General features: G+C 47.5%; 1 protein-coding gene across 8 annotated transcripts in view; it reads right to left on the reverse strand.

Moving 5' to 3' along the window:
- ST7 (suppression of tumorigenicity 7) overlaps positions 1 to 16,377 on the reverse strand; it is a 606,638-nt gene that overhangs the window by 212,388 nt on the left and 377,873 nt on the right. For all 8 annotated transcript variants that reach the window (XM_078674347.1, XM_078674344.1, XM_078674346.1 and 5 more), the window contains one exon: positions 165 to 219. In XM_078674347.1, coding sequence (XP_078530473.1) covers positions 165 to 219 — 55 coding nt within the window. The remainder of the gene's footprint in view (positions 1 to 164; positions 220 to 16,377) is intronic.

Consider the following 16,377-nt stretch of genomic DNA (forward strand, 5'->3'; position numbering starts at 1 on the left):
ATAATGCAGTCTCTCTATTGTCCATGAAGTCTCCCAGCTCAACCAATCTGAATCTTACTCATAACAATACAAGACTAATTGCTACCATGCAGTAGCCAAAAGAATGAATAGTTAGGATCTTCGTATAAGGCATCTGCCTATTTAGCAGCTTCAGCGTCGCTCACCTGTTATATTCTGCTCCTCTGAAGAGATTCAATGGATTCCTCCAGACTTTGCATTCTGCCAGATTAAGAGAGAGTTGCACAGATTAATACGACGACCAAAGTCTATCAAGTTTAAGCATACAGTTAATAAAAATGCAATGATTTAAGTCACAGTGCAGGTAGTTATATACTTTTTAGTAGTTCATTTAGCGTTGTTTAGTCATATTTTGTTTGTTCATTCTTGCAACCTCAACTTGGTTAGTTGTTCAATGAAATAAACAGCAGTGCTCGATGTCGGAAATCAAAGGCTCGGGACCGAGCTGCTTCCGTTCTCCTAGATTTATCTGCGTCCTTTTACACCATGAGCCCTGAGTGACTGTGTGAAAGCCCTTGAATGGCTCAAACCTTCTGTTGAACTGTTCCCAATGTGTTCAGATGGGGCAATTTAGATCATCTCTGCAAGCCCTAACCTGTGGCATTCTATAGGGCTGTGCTCTCTCCTAACGATTATTTAATATTTATATCATACCCATTGCACACCTGATTACAGTCTATGGTCTCGGAAATTAAATGAACGCAGATACACGTTGGTAGATCTCTAAGCCAAACCTTTCAGTAAATCACAAGCAATATCTTCCTTGCAGAGATTAAGCAATGGAGAACTATAAACTAATTATGCCAGCAAGCCAGAAATTCTATTGGTTGGAACAGCACGAATCAGCGTTACCTTTTAATCCACTGAGTTAGGAGAACCTCTAACACCATAACAATCAGGACGCTAGGAATGTTATTCGATTCTTGTCTTTTTTTTTTTTTTTCAAAGTAGTTTTTATTGATTTCAGAGTCAGAGAAAAAGAAAACAACAATCAGACACAGCGACAAAGATCAATAATTCCCACAAGGGGAACTCCGGGGATGTCCTCTCAACAGACCACTGGAATGCAAGAAGGATAAGCTGCAATGTCACTGCAAAGCCAATGTCCATTCGTAACAGTGGAACAGTCTAGGTCAAAGCCCAGCCCACCAGACGCCAGATCTCCACCAGAGGCAGTATTCGATAGCCCAAGCCACCAGCCAGGTATGCATCCGCACCGGAGTCCTCTATAATCCGTTACCAACTGCCGGGCGTCGCACAAACAATTAAAAGCAACAGTCCCCAACCAAAACCCTCCCCCCCACCCCCCCCCCCCCCCACCCGCGGTGGCGACCAACTGCACAATCATACCTGGAAGCATACATCCCTTTAATCAGATCTGAAATAGGTGTAGCGCTCGCAGTGCTGAAGGACATACTGCTGACGGAAGGCCCCGGGAAAGAAACCTGACCAAGGGGCCCCACTGAAACACGAAATTCTTAAAGCTACCCAGAAATATATCGGACACCCTCTCCAGACTCAGTAATCGCCACAACCGCGCATGCCACAATGAGGTCGCCGGCGCCGTCGGCTTCTTCCACGCCGCCGCCAGTGTCAATTTAGCCGCTCCCAGGCACAGCCAAATAATCCGTTTGTCAGCTCTAGTTTGGTGCGCCAACATTGGATCACGAAGTCCCAACAGGACATAGTCCATGGACTCCGGGATCGGATAACCAACCACCTCCTTGATGTGAGCTAGTATCTCCGACCAGAAAGGCTTAATGATTGGACAGTCCCACCATATATGGCGGAAATCTCCCAATAAGCCGCATCCCCGCCAGCACCTGTCAGAGGACGATGGGAATATGCGATGTAGCTTGGACGGGTAGAGGTACCAGTCATACATAAGTTTCAAATGAGCCTCCCTAAGATCAATCGAATGGTTATGTGCATTGATATCTCGCCATAACCCCTCCCACTCGGCTCTCGAGATGTCCCTTCCAAGACAAGTCTCCCAGTGCTCCATATAACGGGGCCTTGGAAATATAACAGTGTCCAGGAGCAATCTATATAGGAAGGAGATCGTCCCTTTCATACAAGAAGTACGGGCGATAAACGCCTCGAAGGACGTCAGCTGTCTCGTGGCCGCATCTCGCACTTCCGGCGAAGTAGCCCAGTGCATGAGTTGAATATGATGAAACCGTTCAGTGGGCGGGACCCCATAGTCCCTCATGCAATTGTGGAAGGTAAGGGGATCCGCCCCATGGAACAGGTGGCTAAGCGCCCTACAGCCCCCCTCACTCCAAAGCGTAAACGGTCCATCACGCTCCGCCGGCGGAAAGGACGGATTCCTATGTATAGGGGTAAACGGTGATGGAAAGGTGGTCCAGCGGTCATCGCTATTAACCGTGTCCCAGACTTTCAGGACTGTGCTAGTGGGAGTGCATACATAGGCATTCTTGGGCCGATCCGCTTTAGGTTTCCAGGCCAAGTCCCAAATGGATCTCCCAGCCACACTACGTTCCATATGTAGCCAATGCTTCTCCGAAAGGGGCTGTGACCATCCCACCAGCACCCTCAATTGCGCTGCCTTATAGTATAAGTGCATGTCGGGGAACCCCACTCCCCCCTCCTCCCGCGGCCGTCGAAGTACAGCAAACGAAAGCCGCGCCCGGCCTCCCTGCCACACAAATTTCAACATCAGGGTCTTCAAGCGCCGGAAGAAATCCAATTCCACAGGTATGGGGAGAGCTTGGAAAAGATACAAGAATTTGGGCAGCAGCACCATCTTGATCGCGTGAATGCGACCGAGCCAAGAGATGAATTTCGGCTTCCACTTCTCCAGCTCCCCACGCACCGCCGCTAATGCAGGAGGGAAGTTAGCTGCAAACAGCCCACCCAGGGTGGGGGTTAACCTAATACCCAGATAGAGCAAGGATGAGGATGACCACGAAAGAGACGTAAGCGATCGCACCCGGTCTACTTCGTCAGGTGGCAGTGTCAAATTCAAAATGTACGATTTATCCATGTTAACTTTAAAACCCGCAACCTTCTCGAACTCAGAAAGAACCTCATGAACATGAGGCAGCGAGCGGGCCGGATCGCCTAATGACAAGAGAACATCATCCGCGAACAGAGAAATCTTATGCTGTTCGCCGGTGAAGGGAAGGCCGGTAATCTGTTCCCTCTCCCTAATCGCAAGCGCCAGAGGCTCTATGCTGAGCGCGAAGAGGAGCGGGGAAAGTGGGCACCCCTGCCGCGTGCCGCGGGAGTGGGGGAAGCAAGCAGATCTATGTCCGTTAACCAACACCCTAGACACAGGCCGATCATAATTAGCCCGGATCATTCGTACAAAGTGGGGAGAGAACCCAAATGCCTCCAGTGTTAAATTCAAAAACCCCCAGTCAACACGGACGAAAGCCTTCTCCGCGTCCAGACCCACCAATACGGCAGGTAAGCGAAACCGGTCGGCCTTTTCGATCAGATGCATCACCCGTCGCAGATTGTCATGGGTTTGCCGCCCCTTGATAAACCCAGATTGGTCTGGGTGGATAATGGCCGGCATCAGATCCTGGAGCCGCTTTGCAAGAATCGAGGAGTATAATTTGGCATCCAGGTTAAGGAGCGCTATCGGACGGTATGAGGTGCACTGGGTGGGATCCTTCCCCGGTTTGGGGAGAATGGTGACCAAAGCCTCGGCCATCGATCCCGAGGTTCGCCGCTCTGCAGCCATGGAGTTGAAGAGGGTAACTAAAAATTCGCAGAGTTCTCCCGCAAATGACTTGTAAAACGAGGCTGTGTACCCGTCAGGGCCCGGGGCCTTGTGGAGCTTTAGAGCTTTTATGGCGTCCATCACCTCTTCCCCCGAAATAGGGGCTGAGAGAAGCTCATTCCACTCCCTGGAGACTTGGGGTATAGGGAGGCTAGCTAGGAAAGCGGATTGAGCAGCTCGATCCAGGTCCTCCCCTCCATATAGAGCAGCATAGAAGCGGCTAAAGATAGCAGCCTTGTCCCCATCCCTGTGTTGGTCCTTTCCTGCCTCATCTTTAATCCCTCCTACATATTCACGCTCCCGTTTATCTCGAAGCTGCCTCGCCAAGTGCTTCCCCACCTTGTTCCCCATCGAGTAGGAAGTCCTCCGCAGCCGCAGGAGCGTAAATTCCGCTCTGTTATTATAGTGAGCCCGGAGCTTCCCCCGGACCGCAGTTAAAGGTCGCAGGGTCGCCCGGGACGGATTGGCTTTATGAGCCTGTTCCAGCACCGCCAGTTCAGACTCAAGAGCCTCACGTTCCTTCCTCTGTTGCCTATTAAGATTAGTATTAAGGCTTAGGCAGGTACCCCGCAGTGAGGCCTTGCAGGCATCCCAAGTGGTATACACCGAGGTGTCTGAGGGCGGGTTAAGCTCCAAGAAGTCCCGAATGGCCCTCCTCAGGTCCTTACATGCAGCGTCATCCCGAGTTAAAGCCTCGGGGAAATACCATTTCTTCCATCCGTCCCCCCCCATCGACCATTGCAACCCTAGCACAACCAGGCTGTGGTCCGACACAGAGTGGGAAGATGCTGGATACCTGGGCGTCCCCCCGCAATGCTTGGCTTATGAAGACATGATCAATTCGAGAATAAGAGAAATGAACGTGGGAAAAATAGGTGTAGTCCCTAGACTGGGGATAAAGGAAACGCCAACTATCAATCAGTCCCAGTTCCCCCACCCGCCGCTGCGTCGCCGTGGAGAATACCCCCGCCCCGGACCTTTGTAAGCACGAGCTATCCAGGACTTTATCCCACACCATATTGAAGTCCCCCAGCAGGAACAGCTGGCCCTCCACGAACTCCCCCACTTTTTCCAACAAAGTCTGCAAAAAGCCGTTCTGCGAAACATTGGGCACATACACCACCACAAATGTGCACACACGTCCATACAGCAATCCCTTCACCATCAGCCATCGCCCCTCCTTATCCCCGCTCACCCCCCCCGGTTGGAAGTGGAGGGACGCCCGAAACAATAGAGCCACCCCCCTGTGCTTAGTGGAAGCGGATGCCCTGTATATAAGTGGAAAATGTCGATGCCGGAGCCTAAGCTCATCTTTCCTGGCTAGGTGAGTTTCTTGAAGACCAACCACATCCAGGTGGTGGTCCGCCAGGTACTTCCACACTTTCTGCCGCTTCTGCGGGGAATTGAGCCCCTTCACGTTCCAGGTGCCTATACTAATAGTCATAATAAATCAAGGAACAGCCCCCGCACCATGACACAGACAGCCGAGGATGGGGTCTTCGCACCTCTCCACCCGGGGGCCCATCCAGCCCCCCTCTGCCAACCCCACTTCCGTCCCCAACCACCCATCGCACCCCTCTCCCCACCACCAGCCTGCTCTCCGCAGTGAAATGCAAGTCAAGTATGACCCCCAAAGGCAGAATTCTAGGAATGAGTTGTAAAGCACACGCCCACCCCCACATGCAGCACCCCATACACACAGCCAACTGTCGCCACCACTGGCCCCCCTTCCCCCCCCCTGTGCCCCAACCCCCCCAACGTGTCCCCCAGCCCCAACCCCAAACCCCCCCCCCCCAAAAACAGAGAAACAACAAAACACAACTCAAGGCACTGAACCTGAACCTCGTAGTCATCAGCTCCAGCAGGTCACAGTTCGGAAGTCCCCCACCGGTCTGGAATCGGGGCTGGGGTGTCAACCTGGTGACCCCCAGGTCCAAGGTCCGGGGTGTCTCCTCCAAAAGTACCATCATACCCCGGGGACCTCAGGCCAAGAGCCCCTCCGACGCCAATCAATGGTACCGGGGTCACGCTGCTCCAGAGCTTATCTGGGAGTCCGCCATAGTGACGGAGGCCACCGAAGCCACTGCGGCTCCCCTCTCCTGCACAGTAGTTGCAGGATCTGGCCGTCGTCGCTCCGGTGATGGGCCCACTCTGTGCCAGGAAGAAGAACGACGCCGCCTCCGGAATGGCGAGCCGCGTGCTTCCTGAGAAGGTTCCGCTTCCTCGATGCCCAGAAGATCCTTCGCCGCCTGCAGGGAATTGGTCTGCCTCAGCCTATTCTCCCAACGAAATATAATCCGGAAAGGATGGCCCCATGAGTAGGAGACCCCACGCTCCCGGAGGAAGGCGGTCACAGGCCGGAAGTCCCTCCGCTTCTGCAATGTCGTCGCCGCCAGGTCCTGGTAGAGCTGCGGGCGGTGGTCTCTAAATTGTAATGAGGTGATGGCTCTAGCTTTCCTCAGAATCCTTTCCTTCATCTGAAAGTCATGCACACAAACGAGGATATCCGGGGGCGGGCCCCCGCCCCGTCTGGGCAACCCCACTCTATGCACTCTGTCCATCTGAATGTCACGCACCTCTTCATCCTCCAGGATCTGGAGAAACAAGGCCTGAACGTACCCACGCAGTTCCCCCGCTTCACCGTCCCACGGCACCGCCTTGATACGAATATCATTTCTCCTAGAGCGGTTCTCCAAGTCCTCCGCGTGGGTCTGCAGATCTAAATTCTGCTCCGTGAGGCGAATGATGTCCTGTTGGAGCTGGTGCACATCATTCGCCATGCTTAGGTCGTGGTCCTCCAGCGTCGCCACTCTTTCACCAATCCCATCTACGTCCCTCCGCACCTCCCGGAGGTCCGAGGCCAACTGCGTACGGAGTTCGGAGATGTCATCCTTAATGGAGGCGAAGAGCTCCGTCATGAACGCTTTAGTCGCAGGCGCTTCGTCGTCCGACTGCTTTGAGGATCCGCTGGCACCCGGCGACGCCGGCTGCTGCGACGACTTGGAGGTCCCATCCTTCAGCATTTTCCCCCTACGCTGCGAGGAGGACATAGCCGTGAGTAGCTGGAGCACTCTTATCACAAGACTCCGATGTGGCCGCAACCGGGGGACAGTTCTCAGACAGGCGACTCTCCGCTCCGGCTCGTCCTTTCAGCGATGCGGCCTCCCCTTCCCCAGGGCGACCACGAGCCGGCTAGTGCCGCGTGCACCCGAGGCTCTCTCCAATCCAAGAGGCAGAGAATGGGTGGTAAAGCCCTCACCCCGAAGTCGGCGCCCAGTCCATAGAACGCGTGCGACCTCTCTATAACAAGTTCCCCAGTCAGCAGCCAGTTCCAGAGGCAAGTAGGACCGGGCCGCCAAGCGCTGCCACGCAAGGCCCCTCCAAAATGGCGCCACGTGCGAGGCTGCAAGTGGTGTCCACCTCACGGGCGGGTGGCAGCGTCAGCTCCCCTCAATCTAGTCTCCGTGCCCTCCGGTCTCAGTCTCACCGCCACTCTGGAGAACCAATGTTCAGGCCAAAGGTGCAACCGCGCTGATGAAGTCCCCTGGGCACTGCAGGTTAGGTCCACCTCAGACCCGAGGCTAGGACCCGCCACAGGACAGACCAGCAGGGTTAATGTCCCGTTACAGCACCCAATGCACTGCCACCGTTATTGCCTTTCTTCCAGCCGCTTCGACTCACCCTGCGCACCACGGGTGCAGGAGCAGCGTCACGCAGGATTTTTCAGCCGGTAGGCCCCCCCCCCCACACGCCCACGTAGGCACCGTGTCACCCAGCTGCCACGGCCAGTTATGCCGGCTCCGTCCCTGCTCCGCCCCGCGGCGAGCTCCTCCGCAGGCCAGGCACGCCGATCTGCACCGCCGGTGACGGTGGGGGCAATTAGTACACACGCTCCCCCGCTGGGCAAACGCCGCTCAGCCCGGGCCGGCCCCAGATCTCTCAAGGCCGCTGCCACACAGGCCCCAGCTCGGCTCCAATCCGCTGAGCTCCGGCGGGCTCCCAGCCACCCGCAGGCACAGCAGACTCCGCTTCGGAACTGCTTCCGTTGCCAGCGACACCGCCGGCGAGTCCAGCTCTTCGCTCCCTCAGTCCGACGCGGGGGCACCAGCGTCCGGCGTCCTCGCTCAGGTCCAGGATCCGCTCAGTCACCGGCCGGCCTCCCGAGCACGCAATGCCGCCGCCTCACAGGCCGCAACTCGGTCCCTCACTGTTGGCCACCGGAGGCTCCGATTCTCCCCGCTGATGGCACCGGAGCACGCCCCCAGGGATCAGCAGCCCCCTCCGACCAAATGGCACCAGTTAGCCCGTCCTGGGACCCCGCTATACGGTGCTATGCAGGACCGGCGTCGGAGAGGCTCGAGGAAGCGTCCTACTCCGATGCCATCTTGGCCCAACCCCCGATTCTTGTCTTTTGAGAACCAAATTGGGGGGGTGACTAGGGCCCTCTGCTACCATTTTTTAATCTATCAAAAGTGACGTCTATGCTAGGAGCCTCCCATTTAATTGTCAATCCATGTGATGATCTTTTCCAGACTACTATAGTACTCATCTATTTATTAAATACTACCAAATGCAACTTGCTTAAGCACCAAACTATCAAAAATCATGTCATTAGATAGTGTGTCATAACAGAAATCTTACCATCTATTATATCACACATACATACACCAACATATACACGTGTCACTTTGTAAATACTTATTTGTGAGATCCGTTTCGAGGAGTTTCCCATTTTATGTTGCACCACAAGGAGTTGGTTGCACAGAGATAGAGGTCGGGTGAAGGTATTCACAATTGAAATTACGTTTAATCCTATGAATGCAAAACACCTAAACTATCTCTTTCTTCTTGCAGGAACATTCCGCAAACCTCACAGACCAAACAACTGACGAGGCAGAAGAGGCGCAGTCTCGTGTATCTACTTTCTCTCTTACCACTTTCTTATTTACGGTTTCTACAGTTGGCTCTCAAGTTTTAGTATATGCGATAAGTGGTGAAAGGACGAAATAAGCATCACTTCAAGTGGATCCAGTGCATAACGTTGATACCAATCTGACAAGTGCCTCACTTGCCCGTTCAGCTCAAAGTCATATACAACTCGAGATGTGAATCACTGGAGGAGCGTAGCAGGCTTTATTATCAGGGAAGGCGATCTGGTCCCACACCAACGATGGTGAACAGTAGATCCAATTGTGGAAAACACAGAGTTAAAATGTAATGGTTACCTGCCATAGTCTGTGTATGTTTGGGGAAAGGCAAGCCCTTTCTTGCACTCGAGATGCAGGTTTGTAGTTCGTTATACGGTCGGTGGGTAATACAGGGGTATTACGTTGTGATATAGTTCTTCGAGTTTAGGTTATGACACATCAGAGGCAATTTGGGCTGATCACATCTGGGACACTAGCATCCTCAGGGAATACTTTCCTGGTACCAACACTCGGGGATACTGATCAGTTGAAAGCATCATCCCTTGATGTTAGAAGTCTCAAGGATAGGATCAAAAGAGGGGAGTGATAGACCTATACTTGAAACACAAGGGGGATGGTCCGTAATGCTTTCAGGATCATTGAAAGAGAGAGATAGAAGTCCCCTGATGCATGCAGGGTTCACTAGAGGCTTGGCTTGAGAGGGGTTGGAATCTTGGTCCAGGTGACATCATGCCCATCCTTAATTTACCAACAAAAAAATGGACCGACCACAACTGGTACTATATGGGTGCATACAGGGCAGGTGTCAGGACAGATAACTTTATGTTAAGTGTGTAGGCCACCACAATGATGTAGTCAAATAAAGATAGGTCAATCAATGCAATGACACATTTGGATAACCCCAATGGGCAGGAGCCCTGGGAGTTGTAGATGTATGCAGACTGTTGCATGTATCTGATTAGCAACATGCCTTTTTCTCGGGGGCTGATGGTAATTTTTTAAGACTGACTTACTTTTTCATGTTGGTACCAAAATTCCCACATTAGTGTAGGTCGATTACCTTGCAGGAGGAATGTCTGACTACTCACTGTGATGTTAGTGATAGGTAAACAATCCAGGCAAGACACTTGGGGACTCGATGCATAGGAACTTGAGGATAGAGAGATGGTTGCAGCACTGATGGAAGCTTTTGACAATTTTGAAGGAAACGTAGGTTTGTTGCAATCGCATGCCACATTATGGAAGGCATACAAGGCAGCACAGATGGGTAAACCAAAGACCGAATTGGAAATTAAAAGGGGCAAGGTTGGAGAAAACTTAAATCTTCAAGACCATACTCAAACGGAAGACATTCATGAGGATTCCCTTACCACTCAAGGAAAAAGAAATGAGATAGTTGAAACTGGTACAGTTTATAATGATGAGGTTGAAAACATGGCTAGAATACATATACACACACACACACACGTGTGTATGTATTCTGAACTGTTAAATACTCTTCCTTATTGAATCCAGGTATTGTTGAACTGTTCAAACACATGCTGTTTAAATCTTATTAATAGCGAATTGTTTGCTTTCATTTATTGTTTTCTGTAGAGGACAGTTAAGGGTGAGCAAAGAACAAATGGTCCGGCACACAAGCTTTGATTGCATGCCATGTTTTGTAACAGTACGGAAACTACATCACCCATAAGTCTAGGGTGTGGCCTCAGGTGACATGTCACCAACGTCACATCCCTATGCAATAGGCCTAAAAAGGAGCTACTTAAGGGGGCATGGCCAAGAACATGGCTGTGTAAGACGAGAGTTCCCGGAGCTCCCGACCAGAGCTTTAATCCTGTCAGCTTCCAAGCCCAATTTTGATGTAGGCCACCCTATTACACTGTCATGCAGCAGCACAAATGACCAGGGCCCCGGTGGTGGGCAAGCCAGCTGCATATTAAATACGCTGCGCAATCTCCACTCGGAGCTGAAAATAGCAGACGGACACCCCTGACGACCCGGGGAGCTGGGCGGACGGAGGGAACTGCCACAGGACCATACCAAATATCCAGTGAGCTGCCGCATAGGCCAGGCTAGCTTGAATCCAGTGGCAAAGCTAGCCTGGCTGATGAGGGGTGTAACCCCGAAAACGTTCTCAGGATGCTGGTTTCCAGTCCAGGGAAGACCTGGCTTGGCAGTTTGGTCTAGACTGTTCCCATGAGGCACATGGTCAACACTGATTTGCATATGGCTGGGTCTGAACTGGGGTGGCGAGGTGAGCAAAAGAACGATGATGGATTCACCCAGATCTGTGACTGGGGGTGAGTGTCTGAAAGGTTTTAGCGCTCCGTCCATCATCTCTTTGTGTTTGCAGTTGTTTGTCACAAGTCTTGCATTTTTCTGTCTTAAATTATTGCTAATATTGTCTTTTTTTTATACACAGATTTTCAGATCTCTTTTGGCACGACCACCTAACCTGTGCGACATCACACGGTATTGTATCCTTTGCAATGAGAAAACAAGAGTGTCCACTCTAGCAATCTCCAAATATATATTTTTAAATATTTAATGAGACTATAATGCAATAATACCACCAAGCCTTTATTCAACCATACGTGATACAACAGTCCATGCCACTGCAAATTAAGAAAGCTATGGCAATACCAAGGCGTATGGGTTGCCTGTAGTACACAGAATAGTCACATGGTGGCACCACAGTTCCAGGTATGCTAAATAGTAAAGTAGAAAATGTGGCTGCTACCCCTGAAACACAATGGAGACAACTACACAATCTCCATAAAAGCAATATGCAGTGGGTCGGTTGTATACATCTCATTAGCGTGCCAAAGGTCAGCTATGTAGCCTTACGGCTAGAGAGGTCGACCTTGAAGCTGGAGAACCGGGTTCGAGTCTCTGCAACGACGCTCAACATCCTGTGATTCTGGGCAAATCACGTAATCTCCCAGTGCATAACACAAATGAATATGTCCATCTGTAACGAAACTGGTGCTTGTGTAAAGCGCTCTGATACCGGATATCTTCGGGTCTAGTGCGCCCTATATAAAATTCTAAAAAAATTAAAAGTTTATGTATAGTCGGGGTTTGGGAATATTGGATTGTATAGACTACAGACATCCCTGGAAACACAAGATCAGACCAGTTGACTGAAGGCTCCACTGGAGTGCTCAAGAAAAGATTATACACATCTTATGCTTTTGCCTAGCCCTCAACAAGAAAGTCCTTTTATTTTAAGAATTCCTTTTGAGAAACCCAGGCCTTCATCTTTGCAGAGTCTTTGCAGAGACGTTATTGCAATGCAATGTTGTTGTGTGGTCACATACGCATCGGGCAGAGAAAACCACAATTTTTACATGTTCACGTTTAAGTGGACATCTTTTTTAAACAACTCATTTGTTAGTGCGCCCATATGGGATAATATTCTCTGAAATGGATTTGCACTTACATTTACACTTCTTTTTAGGCATATTATCAGAGCCTTGAACATTCTGTACCAGGGATAAGTTCACTGTGCACATTTTTGATTTTTGTTGCTGTCCGCTCGGGGCACTGCAAAGGTAAAATCAATAATGACGGCCTGAGTGGAACTCCGGCTTTGCAATATTGGTGAAGTTTTTTTACATAAGCTACATCAGTCCTTTGTTTAGAAAGAAGAGCATTTCACTAGCACTATCGAGGGCGCCCCATTCCAGAATTCCAGACCAGCTCAATCCTGTTACCTTCCTGAGAAGGGTGGTGGCCAGCTCTACATCAAAGGCCGACTCCCAGATAAAACATACCCTCAGGTAAATGTAGAGGTAGACCACTCTGGGGCATTCTGGCAGATCTGCACACCTTACGCATATTAGGATAGGAAGTGCTAAGTAAGGATATAGAAATAAGTAAATATATAAGTATATATATATATATAAGTATATATATATATATATATATATATATATATATATATATATACAGTTAATCAATGAAAGCAAAATGTATGAACTGTTTATTTTCTTTAGCATTCTAGTAATGATGATTACTCTGTTTTGTTTCCTTCTATTAATCATTGCAGCGCGCATATTTTACACAAGAATCTTATTGTGCCAATAAATGTTTCAAATGACAATTTGAGTATTTCTTGTGTTTCCCTTTGGGCATGTCTGAGTTACTAATAAAAGTGGTAGATATGTTTCCACAATTTCCTTGGGGAGTCAGGGTTGTCATGTTCTGAGGTTGCACATCCCATTGGGTACCTTGTAGGATTTACGGGTCCAGATGGTGCATTGTGAGCTAGCCAGGACTAAGGTCAACACACCCTGGTGGTGCGCATGGACTCATTACTGCATTGTTTAGAAGTTTATGTTGTTCAAATGCAGTCTTACAGAAATAGTATGAACCATACAATGCTGTGATTGGTCCGACATGCACCTTGCCAGTAGTTTTTTTAAGAAGTTTATGAAAGTAGTGAGTAATCCAATAAGAGAAGTATACTTTTTGTACAATGTTCTTGTTTAAATAGCTTCACCTACACCTTGTGTAATATGCTTAATTTTCTGCACGAGAGGGCAAAAAGAAGCTTCATGGAATAATTATCTTGTAACACCGCCCCTTTTTATTTAAGTAACTGACTTCTGCAAAACCGTTTTAAATATTTTAAAACAATTTCTTTTTTTTTTTTATGTCGTGGAGAGCTTTGAAATCAAAATGTTTAAACTGATTAACAAACTTGTTGACTAATCACTAAATAATTACAAAAAAATATTCGACAAGTGTCTCAACCAAATAAATCATATCAGCTAGAAAAACCTACACCTATTATTAACTCTGTAGAACTTGCACAATTACCAACATTCAAAATGAATGGACAATTAAACGTATGAAAACTGCAAGATTTATGTAAATGAGAACCGGGATTTGTATGTTTCAGTCAGTGTCAACATTGACATGGTTTTTAAAAAAACTATTGACTGGTAAAACAAAAACAACAACAAAAAGGCTCACTGAGAAGCCCATGGAGGCTTAAAAGAATAAATGTGGACAACCTTTTCTGAGCTTTATGCAACAAAACTCTCATTTTGGGAAGGTAGACGTAACATCATATCAGATCAAAACAATAACAGTTCCAATTAGTTATTACCAGTCACACTGCTCAGAGAGGAGAAATCCTATAGGGCAAAAGAGTTCTATTAGCAAAGGCTTTTATTATCAGATGGATATACATACCTCCCTAATGATCGTAATAAGATAATATGTTCAAATATGAAGTAATACATTATTAGGCAAAGTATTCAGGTGTGTTAGCTGCTAGTATATTCCATCCATCACACCTATTCCAGAATGGACAGTTCCACTTTCTGAATTCAACAGGTCAATGATCTATATTGTATTGATTCAGTCACTCTAAAAGAAAAATCAATGTCTTCCCAAAATTGCAGTGACAGTCCCATAACGAACTTTACAACTGCAGCGTAATGCATTTATTCCATCAAGGCACATACTTCAATTATGTGCAATTAAAGGGTACAGCTACGTTTAACTTTATTTCTCAAATGTATGTATAGCCCAAAGGATGAGGGTATGGACTTTATCATTCGCTGTAATGACCCTAATGGGAAACAATATGCGAAAAAATATAATCATAATAGTATTAATGTAATTGTCACTCGAAAGTTAATTGCAGGTGGCACCTATTCCCAGGTGCAATCCCAGTGGTGCAATGGACCTCGGAAGAATGGGATTCAGCCCTAAAATCTATAAAGGACAGAGACTTTCTGGTGGAGTATGTTTTTGTACGGAGTGCATTAACCACTTGAGCTATTGCACAGGGCACTGCCTGAAATAGTAAGTAGATCATACAAGAATACAATCTAAAGTGTCTCAGAAATAGCATTGAAAATCTCTTGAGCAAAACATTCAAAGTACCCCTGAAAAGCAAGTCTGTCCTGGAGTACCAATACCTGAACACCTAACATGGGAAAGAGACGATGTGAGGGGAACCTTTGAAAGGTTTGGCAAAGCAATCCTTTGCTCGTATTGGCTAGAATCAATGGCAGGTAACACAGAACAAGTCCTGTTCATTGGGAAAATCGCACCCCAAAGCTTTTACGTGGAAACAAGTCATTGGCTGGAGGAAAGCGTGCTCATAATGAATCTAATCTTCGACTAAATAATGACACGTTAAGAGGGGTCCAGACTGTTTTTAATAGATTGTACAACTTGCTACACTAGCTGCTCATCCTTTCACATTGTATGTAGCTTTTTATACTTCTATAAGTTTAATATTGTACGCTTCTTCTTTCGGTCTTTCGAGACTCTTTAAACATAATGTGGCAGATTGTCTGCATTGTGTAAAAGTATGGCAAATATAGAAGCAGACAAATATTTTTTTTCATTCTGCAGTTAAATGGATGTGGATTGGAACATAACTACAGATTTGCTTCCACAAATCAGAGGAAAATAACCTGAAGCTGGATGTATCTCACAATCGCAGCAAACTACGAACTAGCACTATGAGAATAAAAAATAGCCTATCTCATGGGTCATAGTATATATAGTCCGTGAGGGATGGGCGGGCAACAATGAATATGTTATCATCCTAATAAATCACTATCATTACTTAATAAGTTTTACATCTTTTAGAGTGATTAGAATTGTTCTTTTCCGTAAAAAGAGGTTTGTGTAGTTTAGGGGCCAGGGTTTTGCTGCCTTCATAAATAATACCTTCTTTTCACATTTATCAGTGGTCTCCTGAACACTCATTTCACAGGGATGACGCAGTTTATAAAATTCTGAAATGGGGAAAAAAGCTCACACATTCAGTAATACTACAAATATTTTTATTTATTTCCCCAATGTTCTACTGTCTCATTTTAATGCTTTGGGAAAATTTGGTGGTTAAGCATCCAAGACGGCTCTTTCCAATCCAACATTGGATAGATAAAAACACTGCTCCCCTTTCTCGACAGTGGTAATAATAGCGTCTTACTTTCTGTAATAATGTCATCTTCCTCTCTGTAATAATGACGTCTTACTCTTTGTGGGTCTGAATATTTAGTGGGAACTGCAGTGGTAATAATAGCATCTTACTCTCTGTGGATATCTGCGTGTCTGTGAGTACGTGTGTGTGCGTGTGTGTATATATATATATATATATATATATATATATATATATATATATATATATATATATATATATATATATACACCATGACTGTATTTTCATGTGTAGCAGTTAAACATAGGTATTATACAGACACAACAGGTTAAATCTGTGTTGTAGGATCACATTTCATTTAATAGGCCTTGTAGGTGCGGTGCTGGTTGTTTTCCACTATAAAGTCTTTGTGACTTGCAACCTATGTGCCAGTGTGCATTTTTTCACATTATACAGTCTGTACAATGGTAATAACATGTGATTTGAGCTTTTCACTGTAGTAAAACATTGGTTAATGGATAGAGAGTGATAATGCGAGAGTGTTTGTTTTTCAAAACAGAAACACTTCTTCCAAATGGGACGTAAAGCTTGTTTCTCATCACACCCCACCGTGTTCCCCCGGAATGCCCTTTGGTTTGATCTACAGGGTGCTCAAGCATACATCGGAGCGGAAGTAAAAAAGCCTTCATTCCACCTTGTAAACAACTTAGTGAGAGATCTTGCACACTCCCCCAACATCCTTCTCAGACGCCCCCGCGCTGATC

This window comes from Lissotriton helveticus, chromosome 1_1 (assembly GCF_964261635.1).
Source record: "Lissotriton helveticus chromosome 1_1, aLisHel1.1, whole genome shotgun sequence".
NCBI classification, from domain to species: domain Eukaryota; kingdom Metazoa; phylum Chordata; class Amphibia; order Caudata; family Salamandridae; genus Lissotriton; species Lissotriton helveticus.